The 23176-nt window shown below is 32.5% G+C and overlaps 2 protein-coding genes and 1 long non-coding RNA gene across 3 annotated transcripts; 2 read left to right on the forward strand and 1 right to left on the reverse strand.

Annotated features, from left to right (window-relative positions):
- Window positions 1-915: 915 nt before the first annotated feature.
- LOC118043390 (uroporphyrinogen decarboxylase 1, chloroplastic) lies at window positions 916-4128 on the forward strand. Its single transcript, XM_035051355.2, has 6 exons — window positions 916-1052; window positions 1201-1331; window positions 1686-2068; window positions 2223-2507; window positions 2887-3122; window positions 3733-4128. Exons 1-6 carry the CDS (start codon window positions 1027-1029, stop codon window positions 3896-3898), a joined length of 1227 nt encoding a protein of 408 aa, XP_034907246.1. The 5' UTR covers window positions 916-1026; the 3' UTR covers window positions 3899-4128.
- A 4455-nt stretch (window positions 4129-8583) lies between these two features.
- On the forward strand, window positions 8584-9400 carry LOC140955568 (uncharacterized). The gene is made up of 3 exons (XR_012169816.1): window positions 8584-8724; window positions 8977-9126; window positions 9202-9400. It is a non-coding gene; the product is annotated as an uncharacterized lncRNA (long non-coding RNA).
- An 11105-nt stretch (window positions 9401-20505) lies between these two features.
- Window positions 20506-22920, reverse strand: LOC118043391 (protein LIGHT-DEPENDENT SHORT HYPOCOTYLS 7). Its single transcript, XM_035051358.2, has 2 exons — window positions 22137-22920; window positions 20506-20806 (listed from the first exon to the last, which is right to left on the reverse strand). Exon 1 carries the CDS (start codon window positions 22706-22708, stop codon window positions 22178-22180), a length of 531 nt encoding a protein of 176 aa, XP_034907249.1. The 5' UTR covers window positions 22709-22920; the 3' UTR covers window positions 20506-20806; window positions 22137-22177.
- Between the last annotated feature and the right edge of the window lie 256 nt (window positions 22921-23176).

The following is a 23176-nucleotide window of genomic DNA, read 5'->3' on the forward strand; positions in this document are numbered from 1 at the left end:
TTTTAAAAAATTATTTTTAAAATCAGCATATCAAAATGATTTAAAATATAGAAAAAATTAATTTTTAGTAAAAAAAAATATTATTTTTTTAAATGCAAGTTGGCCCACATTTTTAAATACTATCTGCAACTGCTTTACACAATTAGATAAATTTCACTAGAAGAAAACATTGCTCTAGCACTTGTGTGAAGCAAAGTGCATAGCTAGAAGCCTAGAAAAAGCATTGAAGACTTGTGCTTCATGGGCTAGATGTTAAGGCCCACCATTGTTGGGCAGCCCTTTTATATTTGGAAGATTGTGGCATTGTTTGTTTTGTATTTTAAAAGTATTTTTAAAATTTTTTTATATATTTTTTATTTTAAATTAATATTATTTTTTGTATATTTAGATTATTTTGATGCATCAAATTAATATTACAAATAATTTTTTTAAAAAAATTATTATTTTAATAAATTTTTGAATAAAAAATATTTAAAAAGTAATAATAACCACATTTTCAAATAGAATACGTGTGAGAGAGAGAGAGAGTAAAAGATTGTTTAAGAGATGATAGATAGAATTGTGTTTAAAGTTTTTTTTTTTTTAAGGTATATTAAAAAAAAATATAAATATATATATATATATATTTTTTTTAAATTATTAAAAAACATAAAAAAAATATTTTTTTAATTAAATTTTAAACAAACAATATTTTAAACGCATTATAAAGACCCCTTCCACGATGCATCTAACAACGTTATTATCATAACTTAATTTTAAAATTAAGATTAATAATTAGCTAATAACATGTTGACGTTGGACCTGGACCCTATATATACATAGGGGCCTGTTTTACTCTAATAATTCAACGGACGTGGCAAGATCACAGCCATTGATTGAGCTGATGAAAACAAATCAATCGTCAAAACCACTCCTTCCACCCCCCGTCTCACTGATAGAAGAAAATTTGAGAAGAAGAAAAAATAAATAGAAAAAGGAAAGGAAAGACAGATAACGGAACTCTCCTCCTCGTTCACAAACGAAATAATGATGAACTCTGCTTCTCTTAGCAGGTAAAAGGTGTTATCTTCTTCATTCAATAAAAATTTACTCACATTATCATTCCTTTATTATTATTATTAGTTCTTAAGTTTGAATTTCAAAGTATTCTACTTCTTAAGCTCTCTCCAATTCATCAGCTGATTTTGTAAATTGCTGCAGTGCCTGCAGTTGCTTAACATGGAGAACCTCTTCAATCGTGCCCGTACAGCTAGGGTTTAATCACTCTACAAAATACAAATCTTCTCCCGGAAGATTCCACATCGCCTGCTCATCCTCCTCCTCTTCTTCTGGTATTTGACTTTATCATTTCTCTTTGCAATTTTCAAGCTCTTAAATACACTGCGAGTTTACTCAAATCAACTCCTTTTGTTGAATCTTGATTTTTTTTAGCGGGAATCCAGTTCATCAACAATTTTGGTTAGGATAGTTGAAGCAAAATCTGAATTACTTAAAATCAATGCATTTCCAATGTGGAATTTATTCTTAAAATTTAAGCGTCGTGTAGTGATAATTATATAAAATGCTTAAACTATAATGAGAAATTGTTAACAACAAATTATTATATTTAAGTGCTCCATTTTTATTCCTGACCTAAAATTTTATTATCATTTTTTTTAATAACGTTGTCATTTGATTCATATCAGATCCATTGCTGGTAAAGGCTGCGAAAGGAGAACCAGTAAGTAGGCCTCCGGCATGGATGATGCGTCAAGCAGGAAGGTATATGGCTGTTTACAGAAAGCTTGCAGAGAAATATCCATCCTTTAGAGAGAGGTCAGAGACGACAGATCTCATTGTGGAAATTTCTTTGCAGCCTTGGGAAGCTTTTCATCCTGATGGTGTTATTATTTTCTCCGACATACTTACACCTCTACCAGCATTTGGTGTGCCGTTTGACATAGAAGAAGTGAGGGGTCCTGTTATTCAATCTCCAATTCGTTGTGAAGAAGGTTTGAAGGCTTTGCATCCGATTGAATTAGAGAAACTTCAGTTTGTGGGAGACTCGCTTAGGATATTGCGCAATGAGGTAATTCCATCCTTTCAAATATCTATGTATCAGTTCAAAAATCTCAGATCAGTGTTGTTGTTGTTATTATTATTATCATTATTATTATACTTCTGGGGCAAAATAGATTGTATCAACTCACTTTTCTGAATCAATATCTTAATGTCTTATGCAGGTTGAGGGGCGTGCTGCAGTTTTGGGTTTTGTAGGAGCACCTTGGACAATAGCTACCTATATAGTGGAAGGGGGTACAACTCGTACATATACAAACATAAAGAGCATGTGCCATACAGCACCACAAGTGTTAAGGGCTCTCCTCTCACATCTGACAAAGGCGATATCTGACTACATTGTTTTTCAAGTTGAGTCTGGGGCTCATTGCATACAAATATTTGACTCGTGGGGTGGACAGCTACCTCCTGACATGTGGGATCGTTGGTCAAAGCCATATATTGAAGAGGTCAGTTGGATCTGATTCTATTAATTTGGTTGAGATTATCTTTTACCTTTATCCTGACTAGTTATGAATCACAGTCTGTCTTACCCCATACATTAACACTAAATAGGACAACATGGCTTCTAAATTGACAAAATATAGTGCAGCAATCTCAGAATTATTTCAGTACTGCCTTGGCCTTTTGGTTTTGACAGAAAAACTGCTATACATGCTATTTATTTATAGTTATATACTTTATGTATATATAGAAATTTCTTCTGTTTTGTTTTGAGTCTTTTGACTATTTAGCCTTATATTTATAGTTATATACTTTATGCATGTATAGAAATGTCTTCTGTATTGTTTTGAGTCTTTTGACTATTTAGCCTTTCTGAAATTGCAGATAGTCAGTACAGTCAGGAATAAATGCCCTGAAACACCATTGGTTCTTTACATCAATGGAAATGGTGGCCTTCTAGAGCGTATGAAGGGAACTGGAGTCGATGTGATTGGGCTGGACTGGACTGTGGATTTGGCAGATGGAAGGAAGCGTTTGGGGAGTGGGATCAGTGTACAAGGAAATGTGGACCCTGCTTACTTATTTTCACCACTTCCGGCATTGACCGATGAAATTAAAAGGTTTGTGAGATGAATTAAGAAAATATCTGATTCTCATTCTCTCCAATTCATACTTTACCGTTGCGCCCGTACTTGGAGTTTCAATATTCATGAGCCAAGACATGCTTGCTTGTTGTCTGTAGCCTAACATCATATTGATTGACCTTCAAGACTACTCAATTAGTTTAGATTGAGTCCTGGCTTTCAGTTCATGGAAACTTGTCTTGAGTGAATTCGATGTTCCTTGAATTCAATTTATAGAAAGCTATCCTCTAGTTAATATACTTACTGACATTTAATTGGATTTGTAATTATGGATTACTTGAATTAGCTTCTTTACAAATGGTTGCATACAAGTGTGTCAGGAACTGTGCAATTGATGATTGCTAACTCAAGAATAAGGTGTTCTATTACTTCCAAACCATGCTTGAGATATCTGTCCAGGCACTATTACTTCCAAACCAGATTGGTATATGATGTAAGAGATAACATTGGATAAAATAGGACTACTATTTTATGTTCATAAACTGCATTGGCTCATGGATCTTGCATTTTGTTGTGCTTAACTAAAACTAAAGATGAGTTTCAAAATTCTTGATTGGATTTCATTTATTTGTTTTACCTTTTTCAGAGTTGTGAGATGTGCTGGGCCAAGGGGACATATTCTTAATCTTGGGCATGGTGTTCTTGTTGGTACACCAGAAGAAGCTGTTGCACACTTTTTTGAAGTTGCTAGAAGCTTGAAGTTTACTACACCTCAAGGTCATGTGGTGGAAGAACCAAAATTGGTAGTTTAAGGAGTGGTGTCAGCAATTTTGTTTTATAAATTGGTTGTTCATTTTGAGTAAACTCCTTTCCTGCATTTTGACCATTTAATGTCATTGTAGCCTGTAATTGACTCAGGTGCTGATTAGAGTCGTGAGGCTTTGTAAATGTTTGTGCTAGAGCTAACTAGTAATGTTCAATTTATCTGTAATTAATATATTCAAGATGGTTCAATAAATCTCTTCTTATTGATTCTTGATTAGATCTGCTTATTGAATTCTAAAGATACATAGTGTGGGTCTTGATAGATAGGTATCTGAGAAGACAATTAATTTTGTCTTATTTATTTGCTTTGCCTTGGTGCACGCTTGGGCATCCAATTATCTATTTTGTAAGATAAATAGAAGGACACCATTGTTAAAGAATCTGCATGGGTGATAGATAACCTGCCTAATCCATTCAATGGTCACTTGAACATAGAAAGTTGATAATTATTGAATAGATGTGATTTTAGGTTTCAGGTGCAAATCAATAATATCATTGTTGTTATAATATTATTTTGTTGAAGTAGATGATAGGTCCTGCTGCTCTGGCACATTTTCTTGATATCTCAAATAGAGATGCATTTGTCCACGGATAGAAAGAGAGAGAGGAGGATGGTGAGATCAGATGCATGGGAGCAATACTTAGGGATGCCTTCTGATGGGACTTCCTCGTACGATAACCTATGCTGTGCATTCTTTTCTGTTATTGCTCTTTTTGTTTAATCGTAATTAGATATAGTCTCGAGAGCCTGTTTTACAATTGGGGGTCCTTCAATCTCTGTGTGCATGGATCATGGGATAGTCAAGGTACCAGCCCTTTTTCCCCTTCTAAAATCTTACTTCAAAGCTTTTGAATTTGTCGTTCTTCTTTCATCCAGTCTCTAGTTTTCATGTTTTCCCCTGATAATTTTCTGATTTTTTATTTTTACAAGAGTGATGATCTGGGTTCCATAGTTCTGTAACATATGTAGTGGACCAACTCTGATAATGGTTTTTATGGCACAAATGGATGAGAGCCCTATCTGAACAGTGGAACAGGTATAACTTTTAGTTCTGCTGATACATATACATATATAGATTTTTTTCGAGTGCCAAGTGTATACATTAGATAGGATCAGTTGTTCATATTTCCTATAAATGTTTTTCATGGTAGAAACTTTGGACTAGAAGCCTCTGTTTGATGATTTTTATACATCTATTTTAGGGTGCTCTATTGTGTCACTCCAAAGTCAAATTCCTTGCGTTTGAGAATGATGTATTTGTGTAGTAGTTATTATTCTGGCAATTATATTTTGAAGAATTATTTGGGACCTCACTTCAAGTTTTGGAGACTGTCAAAACTTTGGAAATGAGAACGAGATTGTTAAGTGTATGCTGTAGTTGTCTGTCAATCATGGCTTTCATTATGCTTCGATTTCATGCTGACATTTTTCTAAAATGTGTCTGCAAGTTATTTGTGCAATTGATTTCCGAGGATCAGATCATCAAGTATCTGCGCTTCCATTTTTTATTTTAAATGTTTCATTTACATGCATTTGAAGTTTCTACCCCCTTTTAATTTTTTGGAGGCGAGCTGAGGAGAGGTATTTGGTTGATAGTGACTTTATTAACTATTTTGTATTCAGTGAATTTTGCTCCTAGTTAATTTGACTTTCAACAGAATATGGGAAGATGTCTAGCTAGCTGTAGCTAAACATGGAAAATAACGAAAAATACATCCTCCTTGTTTTACTTAATAAGTGATGATTTTTAACTTCAAACATGATTTTTAACTTCAATTTCTTGAGATCCTATCCTAATTTTTAGTGTGTATATAGACTCCAGTTCTGATGGAACTTGCTTCTCTCTTAAGGCAGAGTTTTATAATTTTTACTATCAATTTATCATGTCTTAAACTCTTGTGTTAATCCCAGATCTTTGAAAACTGAGTCAAATTAGGAGTAGTTTTCTAATAGTGCCTGTATGATGAGATATATGTTAGTTTTGTGGTAGCACCTATCAGAGTATGTCCATCACTTTGATTTTGATAAAAATAACTATAGTCCATTGAAGTAATCAATCTATCCCTCAGCGACATTTGATTTATCCTTGCAAAAATAAAATTTCACAAGTAATATGGGGTTTTTTGTGAACCTCATAACTGTTCTATATTTTATCATTGTTATTATTAGGGGTCTTCCTAATGAAGGAGAGATGGGTGACATTTAGGTTTCAATGTTTTCCAATAATCCATTTCAACTTTTCTCTCAAAATAAAATGCAGATGTTAGGGTGGTAATTTTTTGTTTAGAAATCTTTTTGTTTGCTCTCTCATAGCATAACTAGCATGTCAAATATGATTGAATGCTATATATTAAGCCAACTTGTTTCCAAGTTGTTTGCTTTACAAAGACAGAGGCACCCAGAATAAATAATTCGACTTTTAAGTCAATGTATGTTGCTTACAATTCCCATGGAAACCTTATGATCTTTCTCAGTCTTAGCCTAAACATTTGGTTTTTGGTCACTCATCCATTTTTATTGTTTTGCTTTACCTGTCCTGTTTATGAGTTGGTGATCTCTATTTTAGTTGTCATCTGCCAAAATGGGTTTTGAAAAAGCTTTCATAAGTTCCACACCTTTTGCCCTTTCATTGCATCTTACATGCATTCTGTTCCTGCATGTGAATGTGTTCTCTGCATGCTATTTTCATCAGTCAGGGTTTTGGACATGAATTTTGGGTGCATTCATCTACTCGTAAGTATTTTGGACAGTTGAGCCAGGGGATTGCAAGTGGCCATGCTAAATAAAATTGATGTAGACATTGAGATACACACAAGCTTATGCTATTTAGCAATACACACAAGCTTATGCTATTTAGCAATGGGTTTTAGAGGACATTGGTCGGTGTTATTTACTTTATTTAGCTACCAGAGAAAGCTTAGGTTTAAACAACTCAGGCACCGAGGAGGCTTGCATTGTGTTTTATTTATTTATTTGTGTTTGTTGGGGGCGGGGCAGGTGGGATTCTGATAGTGCTATAGCTGGGGAAATCTTGATTGTTTTTTCAGAGTTTCTTGTGATGAACCTTCTCTTGCAATTCATAATTCAAGTACATGGAAAAAGGGTTTTAGTTCCCATTTTGGTATGCAGGGAGTCATGTTGTTTTGCAGCAATTATAGTGTTTGGGACATTGGATCACATTATTGACTACGTATATGGATTAATTATGCCTAGAAGAGATACACTTTAATGCACCGGCTAATAAGTTTGACAGTTGATCAGCAGCTGTTGTTTGACATTTTTAGAGGTTATGCTACTGTTTACATTTCTTAAACTTTTTCTTCAACATTTTGTGCTATTGTTTTAATTTAGCTATTGCATAAAGGAAGACATACAGGGAGTATGCTTTTCCTTGTTAGATATAAAAGGGAAGCTGAGATGTATAAAATTGTTTACTTTTAGTATATTGTAATGGTCTTGGTAATTAAGGGAAAGATACTGGAATTTTTATTATAGCTTTTCTTTAACCTAAGCTTACAGGTAAAAATTAGAGAAATTAAAATAACAACTAAAACTAAATATTTTAAAGAACTCAAATTGAAAGAAAAATGCAATGTTGATAAACCCTAACTAAGTTTCTGGGCAGTTTCAAGTTAGTTCGGGCCTGGGCCTCTGAATGAATGTAATTTGCTTCAAAACAATTTCTTACCTTTTTGCAGACCTACCTCCCCCTTTTATTGTAATTCTCGGTTAGTTAAGAATTAAGAGTAACAAATAGGCTTGCCAGCTGTTTTATTCATTTATTTTGTAGTTGGACTTTAAGCCTGTTTGGCTTTGCGGTTGCGTTTTATTTAAAATGTAGTTTGTAATTGTTTGGTTAAGAAAAAAAGCAATATACTATTCACTAGGCCCCACTTGATTTCTGATTTAGAAACGCAGTAAAAAAAACAGCGATTTCTTACTTTTTTTTCACTATTCATGTTAATTGCACTGTTCACTTAAAAAATAGTGAATAGTGCAATTTTCTTGCACTGTTCACTTGCCTGCGTGAATCTTTTTTTATTTTTTATATTTTTTTAGTGTGTTAATTTTTTAACATTTTTTTTTAAAAAAATAAGTTTAGAGTGAATTTTATACCTGATAATATTTTATCTAATTTTATTACATGCTAAAAATATTATAAAAACTGTAGTTTTTGTCGGATGTATTTCGTAAGTAATGAAATTATAAATGGTTTCATGGAAAAATAAAAAAATATTTTATATAAAGTATGATTTATTTCATGATATAATAGCAATAGTTAAATCCACAATATTTAAATTAAAAATCATTAATATTAATATATATTTTTAAAATTATTTTATAACCTTAATTTTAAAAGCATTCTTAACCAAACACGTTAAACTATTTTTTTTTTCAACCTCAATTGCAACCACAGTTTTAATCAAACACCTATTTTTTCAAACCAACCTCAACTAAAAATATTTTTTATAAAATAATTTTTTTCAAATCATAATCATAACAACTACTGTAATACCAAACACACTCTCTATATTCTCTCTCAAACGGTGTTGTTTGCCTTTAAGCTTACTTCATTGCCAGCTGTCAGCTGCAGGAGCTTCATTATCTCAGCCTTCCAGGTAAGTAATTCTTATCCAATCTTGACCATACACGTGCTCACCTTATCTCTTTGCTGCAGGTAAGTCTTCTCCAACAAGCCTCCCTCATTTCTCCCCGGCTTCAATTGAGAACTTGCTCCTTTATGCGCTGCCTGTCTGTTACACATATACAGTCCGATTATAATTTCACTAGTTGACTTCATAGGCCATTTTGGTAATTCATTCTGTTCTGCAATTTATTTTGGGTTATTGTAGAGTCTGGAAATGTTTGGGAGAAATTAGGAGCGGTATTACATGGATTCTTGATTTGAATATTCTGGCTCAAGATTTTTCTGCCATTTCTTAGGAAAAATAAATCATGACCCAGTCTTGTATTAGAGGGGCGGTCTGTATATCGTCATGCTCTCGTGCAATTCATTCCCTCTTCAATCATTCTCATCGGTCGTTTCTTTCATTGATTCTGCAGAATACAGATATATTCTCGACTCTGCAGCTGATGTGCCAAAAGCTCCACTTATTTAAGTGTGACAGCAGGGTTATCTCTCTTAAAAGTTGGAGTCGTCTTTAAAGGAGTGGAATCTGGGACTTTTGAGTCAATAAATGCTACTTTTTGAAAGTGAGTTCAATTTTGTTTCCTTAACATGGACAAAACTGTGACATCTCACTAATATTTCTTGTTATCTCTTTCCAGGTCAAAAGTATGGTCGACAATGGCATGTTATAGGTCCGCTTCTGTCGCTTTGTTAGGGACGGGAATTTCTATCCCAATATGTTAGGTATATAGCATGAGAATTATCAAACTTGACTATAAACCTCATATGTATATATTACTATAAAAAAATTGGCATACACAACCATGATCAACGATGGAGTTTTTTTATTGGTATATTGCGGTGAATTTTATTGATAATTTTTTTTATTGTTATATCCAATATTATATATCGAAAGAATTATAGTGAGAAAATTAAAAAAATAAAAAAAGTCAAAAAAGTACAATGACACAAGTTTTATGATGGTTTTACTGATACAATAAGCCCAACAGTAAAGTTCATTTATAAAAATAATTCAAGTATCTATTGACAGAATTAAAAAAATAGAATATAGTGGGATTTAAGTATCTATTGACAGAATTACAGATGATATTATAGTGGGATTTAAAAAAACAAATCATATATTGACGTGATATTTTTTACCAACAGAATGCCTAATGGAATAATTTTGTTGCTAAATTCATCGGTACTATTTAATTTATGACTTAGCGATAGACTATTCTTTTCCTTTTTTCCATTTCTTCTTCTTTCTTATGCATTTTTTTCCTACAACAAACATCCACCCCCCTTAATCTTAACATAATTCAACCTTCCACAACAAATCCGATCACCATAATACCCGGTTTGTCAACATCTGTGTTCTAATTCAAATTTTATTAAGGATTCTTTACATTAAGTAAGCAAATCTATCATTTTTTTTATTTGAACACAATTTTAAAATGTAAATTTTTTTTCTTCATATTTTTATAGTATATGTATTTTGTTTGGGTGTTTACTTGTTTTATAGTTTTTTCTCATATAATTTTATTGTATGGATTCATGATTTGTTTATGTACATATCCATGCAAGAAGTGTAAGAATAAAAATTTATCGAGCTAAATGTTGTAACGATGCATCTTTTACAAAAAAGGTTCATAGAGAAATACCTGTGTTGGTATGCACACAGAGAACCATTTGTTCTTCACGTACCATGGTAGAGAGGATGATTTGGTTAACTTTTAGTGCTAGCAACATGCATGGAGTTATAGATGACAATAGTAATCCTTATAGGAATATGGTTATGGATGTGATGAGAATGAATCAGGGTTATGTCGGTTAATGTCCAATCATAGAGGAAGAGCCTAATATAGACGCGACCAAGTTTTTTTAATCTTTTGAAACTATTATGGGATAGTTACACAAATCTCAGTAAATTATCAGCTGTTGCACATGTGTTTACCATCAAGTTGGATCATGGGTTGAGTGAGGTCGGTTATGATAGAATTGTCAAATGAGCGAGAAGCATTTTACCTAAAAGGAACAAATAGAAAGATAACTTTTATATTGTTAAGTCCATGATGAAACCTCTAAGTCTAGGATACCAGAAAATTAACATGTGTCCAAACTTTTACATATTATACTACATTGAAAATACAGAGTCAATCGAGTGCAGAACATATGGGCATTCTCATTATAAAACCAAAATTAATAGGGGAAGAACTCTTTTCGCACATAGAAAACTTAGATACTTCTCAATTACACCTAAACTACAGAGGTTATTCATGTCACCAATGACTGCTGAGCACATGACATGACACCAATCACATGATGCAGTGGATGGAGTGATGATACATCCTTTTGATAGTAAAGCCTGTAAACACTTTAATAATGTGCATCCTTATTTTTCAGTGGAAATAAAAGAAAGTACATTATGGGTTATGTATAAACGGATTCAATCCATTCAGGTCATTCGTTGATCTTTATTCTTGTTGACTAGTGATACTCACAACTTGCCACTAGGAATGTGTATGAGGCTGGAGTTCATGCTTTTATCTATGATCATACTCAATGCTAATAATTTAGGTTGAAATTTAGATATTTATCTTCAGCCGTTGATTGATGAGTTGAAGTAGTAGTGGTTATAGGCTGCATGATTTTTTGGTACGAGATACAAAAGAAAAAAAAAAATTATGCAAGAGAAAGATATCTTTCAGTTTGGAATGACGTGATGGTTTGGAAGGATTTCAGATCGCCATACATCTTGGAGGCTGTATGGGTGGACTACATTCAGCATGTGACATCTACGCATTTCACTCGACGGTCACAATCCGGTACGAAGAATTGACACTGGTGTGTTCACGGTTTTGTTACAATGTATATTGATGGCTCTATTCCGTTTGTTTTGCATGTGAAGTGGATAGTAAGATATTTTTATTACTTTCATTTTTTATTTTTTATAAATATATTTAATTGATAACATTTTTATCTTGCAAGCTACAATTCTTGGACACAAGGCAAGCATGATGGAACTTTTTGTTGAAACGCATGCATGGAGTGATGACCGTCAAAAAGGGGTGCAACAGTTCATGGATAACCAAGCTCAACACCTTGTGGTATGTTGGTTTTCAACTATTTTTTTTTATTAAGTTATAATTTGCTTAAATTTGATGAATTTATTTTTTCTTTCTATGATACATATAACAACCGTTTGAAGGAGAGATATGAGGACAATCCTTTAACACAACAAATTTCAATTTGGATTTGTGGTTGGAGGTAAGATCATCCGGTGGACTCGATATAAATCGAGTGTATTGATTTTCTAACACTATAATCGAGAACTTGCTGATGACCCGTAGTGTTTTGACTGTTGGATGCTTGCAATCGGTTTTGAGCACTCAAACTCCCGAGTTTAAGGCGATTTTAGACCATCAAGTATAGGGTCGAATAACCCATTCTCAATGAAAAACATGAACGAAGCATTACAGATTATAAAGAACTCTGCTGAGTAGTAATGGAAATGAGATCACACATGGGTGATACATACGCTCCTCCTTATTTTTCCCATGATTCTAGCAATGATCAGCCTCCTCCTCCTCCTCCTCCTCTAGTGCAACCTCTGTTTTAGATTTATTCCTCCTTTTGCAGTGTCGTCTTTGTTTTACATTTATTGTATTTGAATGTAAAAATATTTAAATTTATAATAAATATTTAATTTTTATATTATTTTAATTTATTTTTATATATTTGATTTTAATTTATTTTAATTATTTTCTACTCTTGTTCAATATATATATTTTAAAATATTTAAAAATATTACTGATGGGGTTACTGACGGAATACTTCTATCGATATATTTCATAAAGTTGAAAAAGAATTACTACAAATACCACTATTATTGTTAACTCTTCAACGAAATTACAGATGGTATTCCATTAGTGATATGTTGTATTTACCAATTGATATACTGACGAAAAATTAAAAATACAGACAGAATTGCAAACGGTATTCCATCGGTTATATGAGAAACTTCCCGAAGAAAATATCGATGGAATGAAGCTGGTAAACTTTTTTTAGCACACTTTGTCAATTTGTTAATCCATTAGTATATTTATTACTAACAGACCATAAATTACTGATGAGGGTTTTTTTGACGGTATGTTTTCGTCTGTAAGCTTGTCTATAAAGTATTTATCGATGGAATGTGAGTTTAAATACTGATAGAAATTTTCGTCAGTAAAACAGTTAAATCTATAGTGATTCTTAATAAATATTTAAATTTATTACTTTCTAGTGAGTGGAATATGAATATATTAGAAAATTGATCCTGAAATACTCCATCGCCATCACTAGTGGCAGCCGCCATTCCCATCAAAAACCATTAGGCAAAAATTGGACATATACGGCCAACCTTGTGGATGTATCTTTCAAAACCACCACATGAGACAAATGAATCCGATGGCTTTCGTTATCACAGTCTCCCAACTTTCAATCTTACTAGCTTTCCACATTTTCCTTGGATTACTGTTTTGACTAGCTCCTTATTTTTTAATTTTGGTTTTATGCGCAGAAAATGATGGAGATCCTGATTTTGTCAAGAGTACGTGTCTGAATCATAAACTTGAACACGTTTTATTTGTCTACTGACTACTTATTGATGCATTTTCTTTTCTTTTCTTTTCCTTTCGGCAGCGGTAGCTTGAATTAATAATGGGACTTGATGAACTTAATCCTAGAACGGCATGCATTTATCACCAGATGTGGAGGTCGCCTGACTTAATTTCATGTCATCTTTCCCGCTGCATGTGGCCAGTACTAGGGAAGTTCTTTTCTTTCTTTCTTTCTTTTCTCCTTTTGAATTATATAGGACATTGTTGGTTGTTAAAAAAAGGAAAATAAAATAAAATTACATAGGACATGGAAAGTTACGACACGATAAACAAGGAGTATTGATATCAGGATTCTTGAAACATTATCCTTCATTCTGCCTGCTTTTATGTTTGTTTCTGTTATCGATTCTTTTTTTGAAGTAAATTGCAGGAATAACAAATAAAACGTAATTTATTGTTCATGACCCATCATTATTGATGTTTAAAATGCAGTGTTACTAAAAGGCAGCTATGTGATGCTTCTTCTTTCTTTTATTATTGCCGTGAAGAGTGTCTCCACTGTTCACGTGAACGGTGGAGACACTTTTCATTGTTCCTGCCGAATCCGGTCTGGTTCAAGGCTAAATGCATTGAACTAGGTTCGACCCAGTAAAAAAAAAATTTAAATTTATTTTTTATTTTTAATTGTGTTTTATTCGAAAAACTAGTGTTTAACATTATTTAATGACACTATATAAATTAGACGAAGATCAGTTGATGACGTAACATTTATAGAATTTGATCACAATCCCAATTTTGTTCGTGATGATATTTTACCTGATGTTGTTGCGTACTTAAGAAATTAAGGAAACTGTAATCCTTGTCAGATGTATTTCATACGTGATGGAATTGTAGATAGTTTAATGGAATAATAAACAATATTTGATATAAAATATTATTTATTTCATGATGTAATAACAATAGTTAAATCTACAATATTTAAATTAAAAATCATCAATAGTAATATATATTTTTTAAAATTATTTTATAACCTCAATTTGAAAAGTATTCTTAACAAAACATATTAAACTATTTTTTGTTCAACCTTAATTTTAACGACAGTTTTCACCAAACATATATAATTACCAAACCAACTTCAACCAAAAGTGCTTTTTATAAATTTTTTTTTTTAAATTATAATCATAAAATCTACCACAATACCAAATACTAAACATACGTAGAATTCTCAAAAGTGTCTGAAGTATTTGAACTTCTGATAAGATCGATCATATGTCCTTCAATAATTAATAAAGGCCAAGATTGGATAGAAAACCTTTTTAATTTAGCATGAAAATATGGACACATGCTTGTCTGAGCGATATCGCTATCTGATGAGAGGAACACACAACACAAGCTCGTGCTTGAAGAATTTACATTTAATAGTCCATGGTTGAGACTGAAATGTGATACCTCACCGAACAAATTGAAAGATATGACGCGTGTCTTATAATCCTTCAACTCCCTTGCTTAACAACGGTTTTTCTCCACTCACGTTGAATTTTTAAGATCATATATCAAGGAGCATACATTTCAATAGAAGGAAACGAGAAGAGTTTTATTTTTCTTCAAGTTGATCAATTAGACTCTGAAACTATGCATAGTTGGCTTGAAATTAAAGATTGTCCTTTCGATGAGTACTTTTTTTGCTGGAATTACTAGGAAAAGTAATGTCTTGTGTGTTGGTGAATGGAATAATGTTGCTTCTGCATCACGATTTATAAGAATTTACAACTGTATCAATGCACTGCCTTGATGATGGTCATCTGCATCAAGATCAACCACAAGGGGGTTGATTAATCTCCCCTACTCAGGGAGTGAAGAGTTCGTGCTTTGTTGTAATTCAAACTATCCTTTCTTTCACTAGCCAGCAGCTAGCTGGTTGAGTGTTTCTGTTAATATATTCATCGATTTCCAAAAAAAAAAAAAAAAAAAAACCCCTCAAAGAGTGTTTTAATTGAATAAAGTAAGATCTGGCAACTTAATTTGATGGTGTAATTGAGGCAACAGCATGGACATACAAATTGGGTCAACGTCACAGAATGTACCCGCTCTTCTTTGGCCGTTTCGATTGGATTTGGGCATTAGGGTTTTACTTACTTATGTCGCCTGCATGCAATGAGTACGTATACACAAGTGCCTGCATTGATGTAGACACAACAGGTTCTTTTCTGTGTCATATGTACTTGTGTCTGTAAATTAGTAACGAATCAATGAGCGCAGTGCAGTACAAAAGGGGAATTGTGTTGCTCGTCGAAAAAGGAAAAAAGAAAATAAAAGGAGCATTGTTTTTGGCATAATTAAGAGAAGCTTGAGCTTTCTTTTGTGTGGTCTGATGTAATTGATTTAGGAAGTGGAACCCTTGGAAGTTGCCATGATTCATGAATCTTGTAAGTTTCATATTATTTAGGAATTATGCAACTCCTTACTTTTAAATAAAAAAATAATCATGAATTTCGTGGTTATACATTAATTATAAAGAGACCAGGCACTGGGGGAAACGACAGCAAGATACACACCGGGATTGCATCAAAGACTAAAATGTGGCTCATGAATTGAACCTAGAAGTGCTCTTTATGCTGGAATATTATTTGTCTACGTCAAACAAAAAATGCATGGATACTTTCCCTTGTGTGTGTGTGTGACGATGTAGTTTTTCTTGGGTATCGAATATTTGCTCTACAGATTTAGTGTCATAGCAAGACATAAGCAGTACTTAAAGACCTTATTTAGCATCTAACAACTTAAATTATTAGATTGAGATGATTATTTGATATGGTATCAGAGCATTGATAATCAAGTGGTCATGAGTTCGAATCTCATCATTCACATTTATTTGATACAAAAATTAAATACAAGGTAATGTAAGCCTATGCAAGTTTCAAGTTTAAGGGGTTTTCACTTTAGCGGGTGTGTTAGAGAATAATATAAATTATATCTTGGGACCTTACTTAACAGCTTTATCTTAGTAAATGCTAGCTAGGATAATGGAATGACATATTTGCTTTCAAGTTTTATGTAGTTCATAGAGGTAAATGGAGGAACATATTGAACAAAAAATAATGTTAAGGTATTGAAAATAACCAGTAAAAAAAGATATAAAAACTATTTATAACAAATATGTAAAAACACTAGTTAGGTTTAACCCAATTAAAAATAAAAAAATTATTAATTCTTTTAATAAAAATTATGTTAACTTTTTAAACCACTAACCCAAGTTATTAAAGTTGAAGCACCCAATCTAGAAAAATTATAAAATCCAATTAAAAAAAATATTGTAAAAGATCAAATTGAAATAAAAAAAATCATAATCATACAAAATATTTGTTTAAAAATAGCAATTCAAAAAATAAAGATCGAAATCACTATCACTACTGTTATTAATAAGTGATACCATTATTATTATTATCATTACCACCACCACCACCACCATCATAATTATTGCTAACATTAATATTATTACTATTTTAATAATTATTATCACAATTATCATCACTATTATTATTATTATTGTTGGTATTACTATTTATATTATCACTATCATCAAAACAACAATTATTAGTATTTTTATCATCATCACTATTCTTCTTCTTCTCTCATATTATTATTATTATTATTTATAGTAGTAGTAGCAACAATATTGTTACCACCATAACAATAACTACTACTACTACTACTACTAATTTAATATTGTTGTTGTTATAATCAATAATATTTTTATATTCATTACAATTTTTATCATCATCATCATCATGACTAACATTAAAATTATTATTATTTTATTAGCATCATAATTATTATTCATATTGCCATGAATATTATTACAATTATTATTGTTATTATTGAAAACATAAAAACCATGAACTTGATTTGAATGATATAATTGAAAACTATAAAAACTTTGACAAAAGGGCCAAGAAAAAAAAAATAAATCAAAAGAAAATGGATCAAATTAAAATAATTATTATAATTGAAAAAACAAAAATCATAAACTTTATTTGAATGATAAAATCAAAAACCATAAAAACTTTGACAAAAAAAAGGAAAAAAATAAGAAATTTAAAGTAGAATGACCAAATTGAAATACCTTATTTATACAAATTAAACACAAAGGGTTCAATTGAAAACAAACAAAACTTCAACAACAAAAAAATGACTAAAAAACAATAATTCAAAACTAAAATGTTTGAATGTGAAATAACAATAACAATTTGGACCATAATGTATTTACTACAATAGGAGAAGAAAATAAAGGAATAAAAAAAGAAAGAGTCACTAACGATACACCAACCATATTTGGAGAACACGTTACATCTATTCTTGTATTTTTAATTAAATCAATTTCATTCTACAATATACCTTAAGTTTTTAATCTATCTTTTTAGCAAGATTTTTTAGCCAAATCATTATAACTAGCTACTTGATTTGCACGTGATTATCTTCTATTTCTAAATATCTTTACCAATCAAACAAATAAAAATCTCATGTGCAAATCACTTAACTAATTCTAATAATTTAACATGAAAATCTAGTCAAAAAAATATATTCAAAACGTAATGTATATTTAAATCAATTAGGGATATAAAAACAATTAGAGAATTATTCTAGGATGATAAGGCCATTAATGCTTACTATTTAATTGAAACATTGATATGAATATTTTGTATGATTGCTAGATACAAATACTTTGGCAAAGCCAAAAGAGTCCTCGAGTGATGCTTTCTCCCAATGTTCAAAATATATAATCCCTTAAGTTGAACGAAATTTTTTAAAAGAAGCTTTGTTATTTTATACAAAATGACCCTTGCAAAATTGAAAGGTTACTTATAATCCCTAATACACAGTTTCAAAATATGAACTTGAATATATTGAATAACTTTCACTAGTTATCACCATCAATTTATGTTACATTTTGTGCAAATGCAACTAGCTAAGATTATGCAGTGCTATATAGTTTGTGTGATCATGAAAGTTTTTATTCTTATTTTTTTTTTAATAAAAGAGAGGTTAAAATTGAAGATTAAGAAAAAAAAGAAGAGAAATATTAGTAGTGTCTTGAATTATATTAGTTTATAGACCCCTGTTATACTAGGAATCGAATAAAAAAAATTGAATGTAACAAAACATATATAAACTATAGAAAATGATTTAGTATTATTATTAAATCTGACCTAATGGGTAAATTTTGTGTCAAGATTAAAACCTTTTAATTTGACTCTTTACTTAACATGAGTTTAAAATTAATCTATGTGAGAGTTGACTTGATGTGATCTAGTCAACTTAGTTGATCTAAATTTAAATTAACCAACCGATAAAAAAGTCTCATGATAAGATTGAGAAAAAAAGATAAAATAAAAAAAAGAACTCAAAATAACTTCTTATTTAGCCTGAGTTTAAAATTAAACCATGTGAGAGTTGCTTCAATGTAACCTAATCGACTTGACTAGTCTAGAGACAACCCGACCGACAAATAAAAAATTCTAAGGATGAATTTGAAAAAAAAGGATAAAATTAACAAAAGAAAACCTCTTAACTTGACTTTTTTCATAGTATAGGTTTAAAATTAAACTGTGTTGGAGTTGTTTCAACGTGTTTCAGTTGACTTCATTAATTTAACAATAACTTAGATGATTGTTAAAAAAGGTTCGAGTGAGAAAAAACAAGATGGAATTGAAAGGAAAAGAAAAAAAGGAAATTGAAAGAAAAAAGGGGCTAAATTAGAGAGAGAAAGGAGCTCCATGATGTTTTCCAAGTTTTTCAGTTGTTTTAGGTAATTTATATCTTGTACAGTCTTTGATAAAAATGTATTTGTGTTCTTTTTCGTGTTGGTTAAACAGAATAACAGGAATCGTGAATAGTCTTCTAGTTTGGGAGATGAATGTAATTAGTTTTCTATGCAATGATGGCGGCCTTGACATCATGTCTGAACGCTCTTTTAAGTTTTAAAAGCCTATATTGTTGGATAATGGGATCCATCTCTGGCTTTCTTGACCCCTAACAACACAGGATTCACTTATAGATGTGTAAGGCAACAATCTCTCTCCTACAAATTAATGAATTCTTTTCACATTGAGCATAGTTCCTTCTTAAAAGAAAATACCTTTAATCACTTGGGATTTTAACTCATCATATACTTATTTCGCTATAAGGTCACAAAGTTAGAGGGGGCGGTATGGGGTGCGGTGGAGATAAAAATCTGATCTTCAAGTTTCACCTTATTACAACTCTTCTTGAATTGAAGTGTTCTGTAACTCTATCATAATAGCTCCAATCTGTTGTGTTGTTAAACTGGGAGGCAAAACAGTGGATACTTACATAAAATTGAAGCCTATGCATTGGTTCTTACATCCATGTAAAACATGAATGAGTTGAAGTCTTAGGAAAGAAACAGCAAACAGTACCTACCTTTTGGTGTGTGCTGTAGTGAATAACCCGAAAAGGAAAAGGCATTGCTTTTCTAGTTGCAACATCAGTCCTAAATTAGCTGGTTCATCTATGTAGACCCTCTTTTGCGTCATTCAGAATCATCATACTGCTTCAGTAGCATCAAGAGATTTTCAAAATGTTTAAAATACAATGCCTTATCCAGACGGGTACATCCTAATAATTTTTCACTAAGAAATCTCAAAGCCAAATCTTGAAAGGAATAGGGTGGAGGGGTTTAGAGGTTGAGAAAGATCTAATTGAATTGAATAGCTCAAGAGTCAATGAATCTTTAAATGGATTAGAGAAAAGAAAAGAAAAAATAGAGTCTTCGCAACTTAGGGAGAGCGGATATCAAATACAGTACTCGGAATCAATGGTTTTTTTTTTTTTTTGGAAGAAGACTCCGAATCAATGGTAATTAATGATGGGAGGTCAAAATTTTGGTTAAACAAATTAAAGTAATAAATATAATTGCAGATGGAAGTACCCAGAAGGAATCCAATGATAAATATTGAAGAACAAAAATCAAAGCACATTATTAAGATGTGGGGCATTGCATTTTATCATTGAGTGGGGGATAAATACGGGGAAGGACTGGTCATCCTGATTGTACTGCTTTTGTTTCAATGTTGAGGAGCCTAAACAGACTTCTATTGATGCTACTAATCATTGACAAGGACATATATTGCTCAACGATTGAAGTATTTAGTTTTGGACCACTGCTAGCTTTTGTAGTAGAGTAATATTGTTGCTTAAAATCGATGGTGAAATAAGTTGTAGTTATAAGCATTTAATCTCTAGCATCGATGCTTCCAGCTATAAGAATATTGATATTCTGGGTAAAAGGGCTCTAGAAGCATGCTATGATCTATAAAGATGACAACAAAACATGAGAAATGAGAAAAACCATAATATGCTTATGCTTTCAATAATACATACATCCGGATAGGAGTACACGGCAACAAACTTGAGTAGGCTTCATATGATAGTGAAATACTAATCTTAAATGGACAAAGGATGAGAAAATGGAACTTACTAATTACTCCTGGTTTTATGATCTTGACCGATCGACTTCATGCATTCTCATTTTAACTAAATTACACTGCTTGTGCGATTGAAGGACCGATGAGTCAATCTGGGGAGGAGTTGATAGAGGTCCCAATTGCAGTCGCTTATGCAAGACTTGAAATTTAAGAGCCTGAAAAGGGTCAAGAGCCGGGAAGTTAGATGCAAGACAAGGCATAATAATGGGGTTGCCCGCAAAGCTAAGTAAAGCACTTTGATTAAAGAAGTGCTTGTTGTGATTTAGAGCCTACTTGACAAGATTAGCTGCCAAAAAGCTAAGCACTGCACTAGCAAGATCTTCGAGCTAGAAGGGTGTAGAAGAATCATATTATATGATTTGTAGCTAGCTAGAGTTACTCAACACTTAATCTAATTAATTAGCCCTATCAATATTTTCATACCAACGAAGTTGATATCTCCCATCTGATCAATTATTGAGAGAATCTCCCTACCATAGTACTGTTAGCTTCGAGGCCTTGTGGGGTAATATATAATAGAATGTCAAATATCACTTGTCTAAGCTGACAAAACATGATCTGGTTCAGGTACAGAGGCCAATTAATTACATGTAGCATTACGCCATTACCAAAGAAAAAGACATTTAACATAATGCGGAGTTTAAAAATTCCAAGAAGGGACAAAAAAAATATAACCAAACAAATCAAGCAGCACAAAAGCTAGCATTTTATATGGTGGCATATATAAGATCTGTGATGTTAGTGACAACAACAACAAACAAGGGCACTGAATAAGCGTTTGGTTTTTCCTCCTCAGATCTTCAATCATCTAATTTCCTTGAGATTCTGACAAAGATGTGTGCGTGTGTGTGTAAATATATAAATATAATGCGTGTATATGGATATGGTCTGTGGTCTGTGTATGCGTGTGTAACTATGTGTCTTTATATATATATAATATGCTCAAATTATGTGCCTATTCATGGAGGGCACAAGATCGCGCAGCTAAGACAGTGATTTTGCTAGAGAGAGAGTGGGAGGGAAAGAGAGAGAGAGGGAGAGAGAGGGATCTTTACACCATCTATATATATAAAAATATATGATTGTTAATGATGTTCAGGTAAAGTATAACTAACTACTGCAGTATATAAAGAATATATGTCATGTGCTAGCTGTATCTTTTAAGTAACTATATATGCAGACTAGGGTTTCGGAGCCCTTGGCCGAGGGTTTAACATCAAGCAAAAGAAGGAAATGAAATGTACCGAGATTAATTAGAAAGTCCCCCCCCCTATACATAGATGTTCTTGAGTTCTTTGACTGGTGATGGTTAGTTGAGAATTTTAATTAATTTATATACTAAATCGAATTATTACAGAACTTGGGTTCATTCATAGTAATTAGTATTGGTTAATCACTAGTTGCTGTATTTGAACTTGATTAGATCCAACTTTTTTAATTAAAGCTATATACATGTCTAACAAAGAGGGAAATTGAGTTAATTACCATTGTTTTTGTTTTCTAGAGAAAACCACAGTAAATCAAGATTACTGCATATGAAAGCTTGAGCTCTCATCGTTAGCTTTCATCGGATTCCTCTTCTTCTTCTTCTTCTTATAAGGAATTCCTCTTGCCTTGGCCTGAGAGTCCCTCACTTCACGTAGATATACTCTAATAGCACCACTTGCAAAAGGGTTTGTCTCAGGCAAGCCACCATTTTCTTCATAAGCAGCCCTAAGCCGGCCGATGAGTGCATCCAGGCTACCCCAGGCTTGCTTAAGTGGGCAAGTACAGGGCCCTGGCGGCTCAGGCTGTCCAAAAAAGACACACCCTTGTAAGTGCACCTTAGTCTTGCCAAATTGATCGAGGTATCGAAGAAATTCAAGCACATGATTTGCGTTGCACTGTGATAATGCAACTGGGGGTCTCTGGTTCCTCAAGTACTGACCAAAGGTGTTCCAATCGCGCCTCTTCTGCGATTCGTATCGACTCAAGGGAGGTGGATTTTGCTGATCGGGAGCCATAGCAACAGCTCTTGAAGAACCTTCCGCTACATCTTTCCCTTTATTGCTTGACATCACCAAAAACAGTGAGTTAATATGAAGTATCTCTTCTTCTTCTCCTCTTCTTTTTAGGTCTTGAGAAAGGGATTAAGAATATATTTCAAGAGTAGCTAGAACAAGAAGAGAGAAACGTTGCAGAGAGGAAAAATAAATAATGAAAATCATATCAGATGGGGCTAATGAAGAGACAAGCTATGGGTCCTATGACAGTGCTTTAGCTTCTTTTTCTTCCTATAACATTATTTGCTTCCTTTAGTTGTACTATAAATAAATAAGAAAATACTTTATCCCCTCATTTCTCCTGGTGTGTTTCCATCAGCCAAGCAATGACTATCCCGTACATAATTAGCTTAATTTTCACTATGGTTAATAGCTAAGTATCCTAATTAACCACGGTACTTACCCTATGGAGGGGCTGGCATGTTATTACCCTATTTAGAAACCAGGAATGGATATAGTGCCTGCGATCCGCATAGCCTCTCC

Source organism: Populus alba, chromosome 1, assembly GCF_005239225.2.
Source record: "Populus alba chromosome 1, ASM523922v2, whole genome shotgun sequence".
NCBI lineage: Eukaryota > Viridiplantae > Streptophyta > Magnoliopsida > Malpighiales > Salicaceae > Populus > Populus alba.

What these genes read in the sequence shown, in the direction of transcription:
- LOC118043390 (XM_035051355.2), top strand. Translation starts at nt 1,027, where the DNA reads ATGATGAACTCTGCTTCTCTTAGCAG. An exon ending in AACTCTGCTTCTCTTAGCAG is followed by an intron (nt 1,053 to 1,200) that starts GTAAAAGGTGTT and finishes AAATTGCTGCAG; the next exon opens with TGCCTGCAGTTGCTTAACAT. An exon ending in ATCCTCCTCCTCTTCTTCTG is followed by an intron (nt 1,332 to 1,685) that starts GTATTTGACTTT and finishes GATTCATATCAG; the next exon opens with ATCCATTGCTGGTAAAGGCT.
- LOC118043391 (XM_035051358.2), bottom strand. Translation starts at nt 22,708, where the DNA reads ATGTCAAGCAATAAAGGGAAAGATGTAGCGGAAGGTTCTTCAAGAGCT.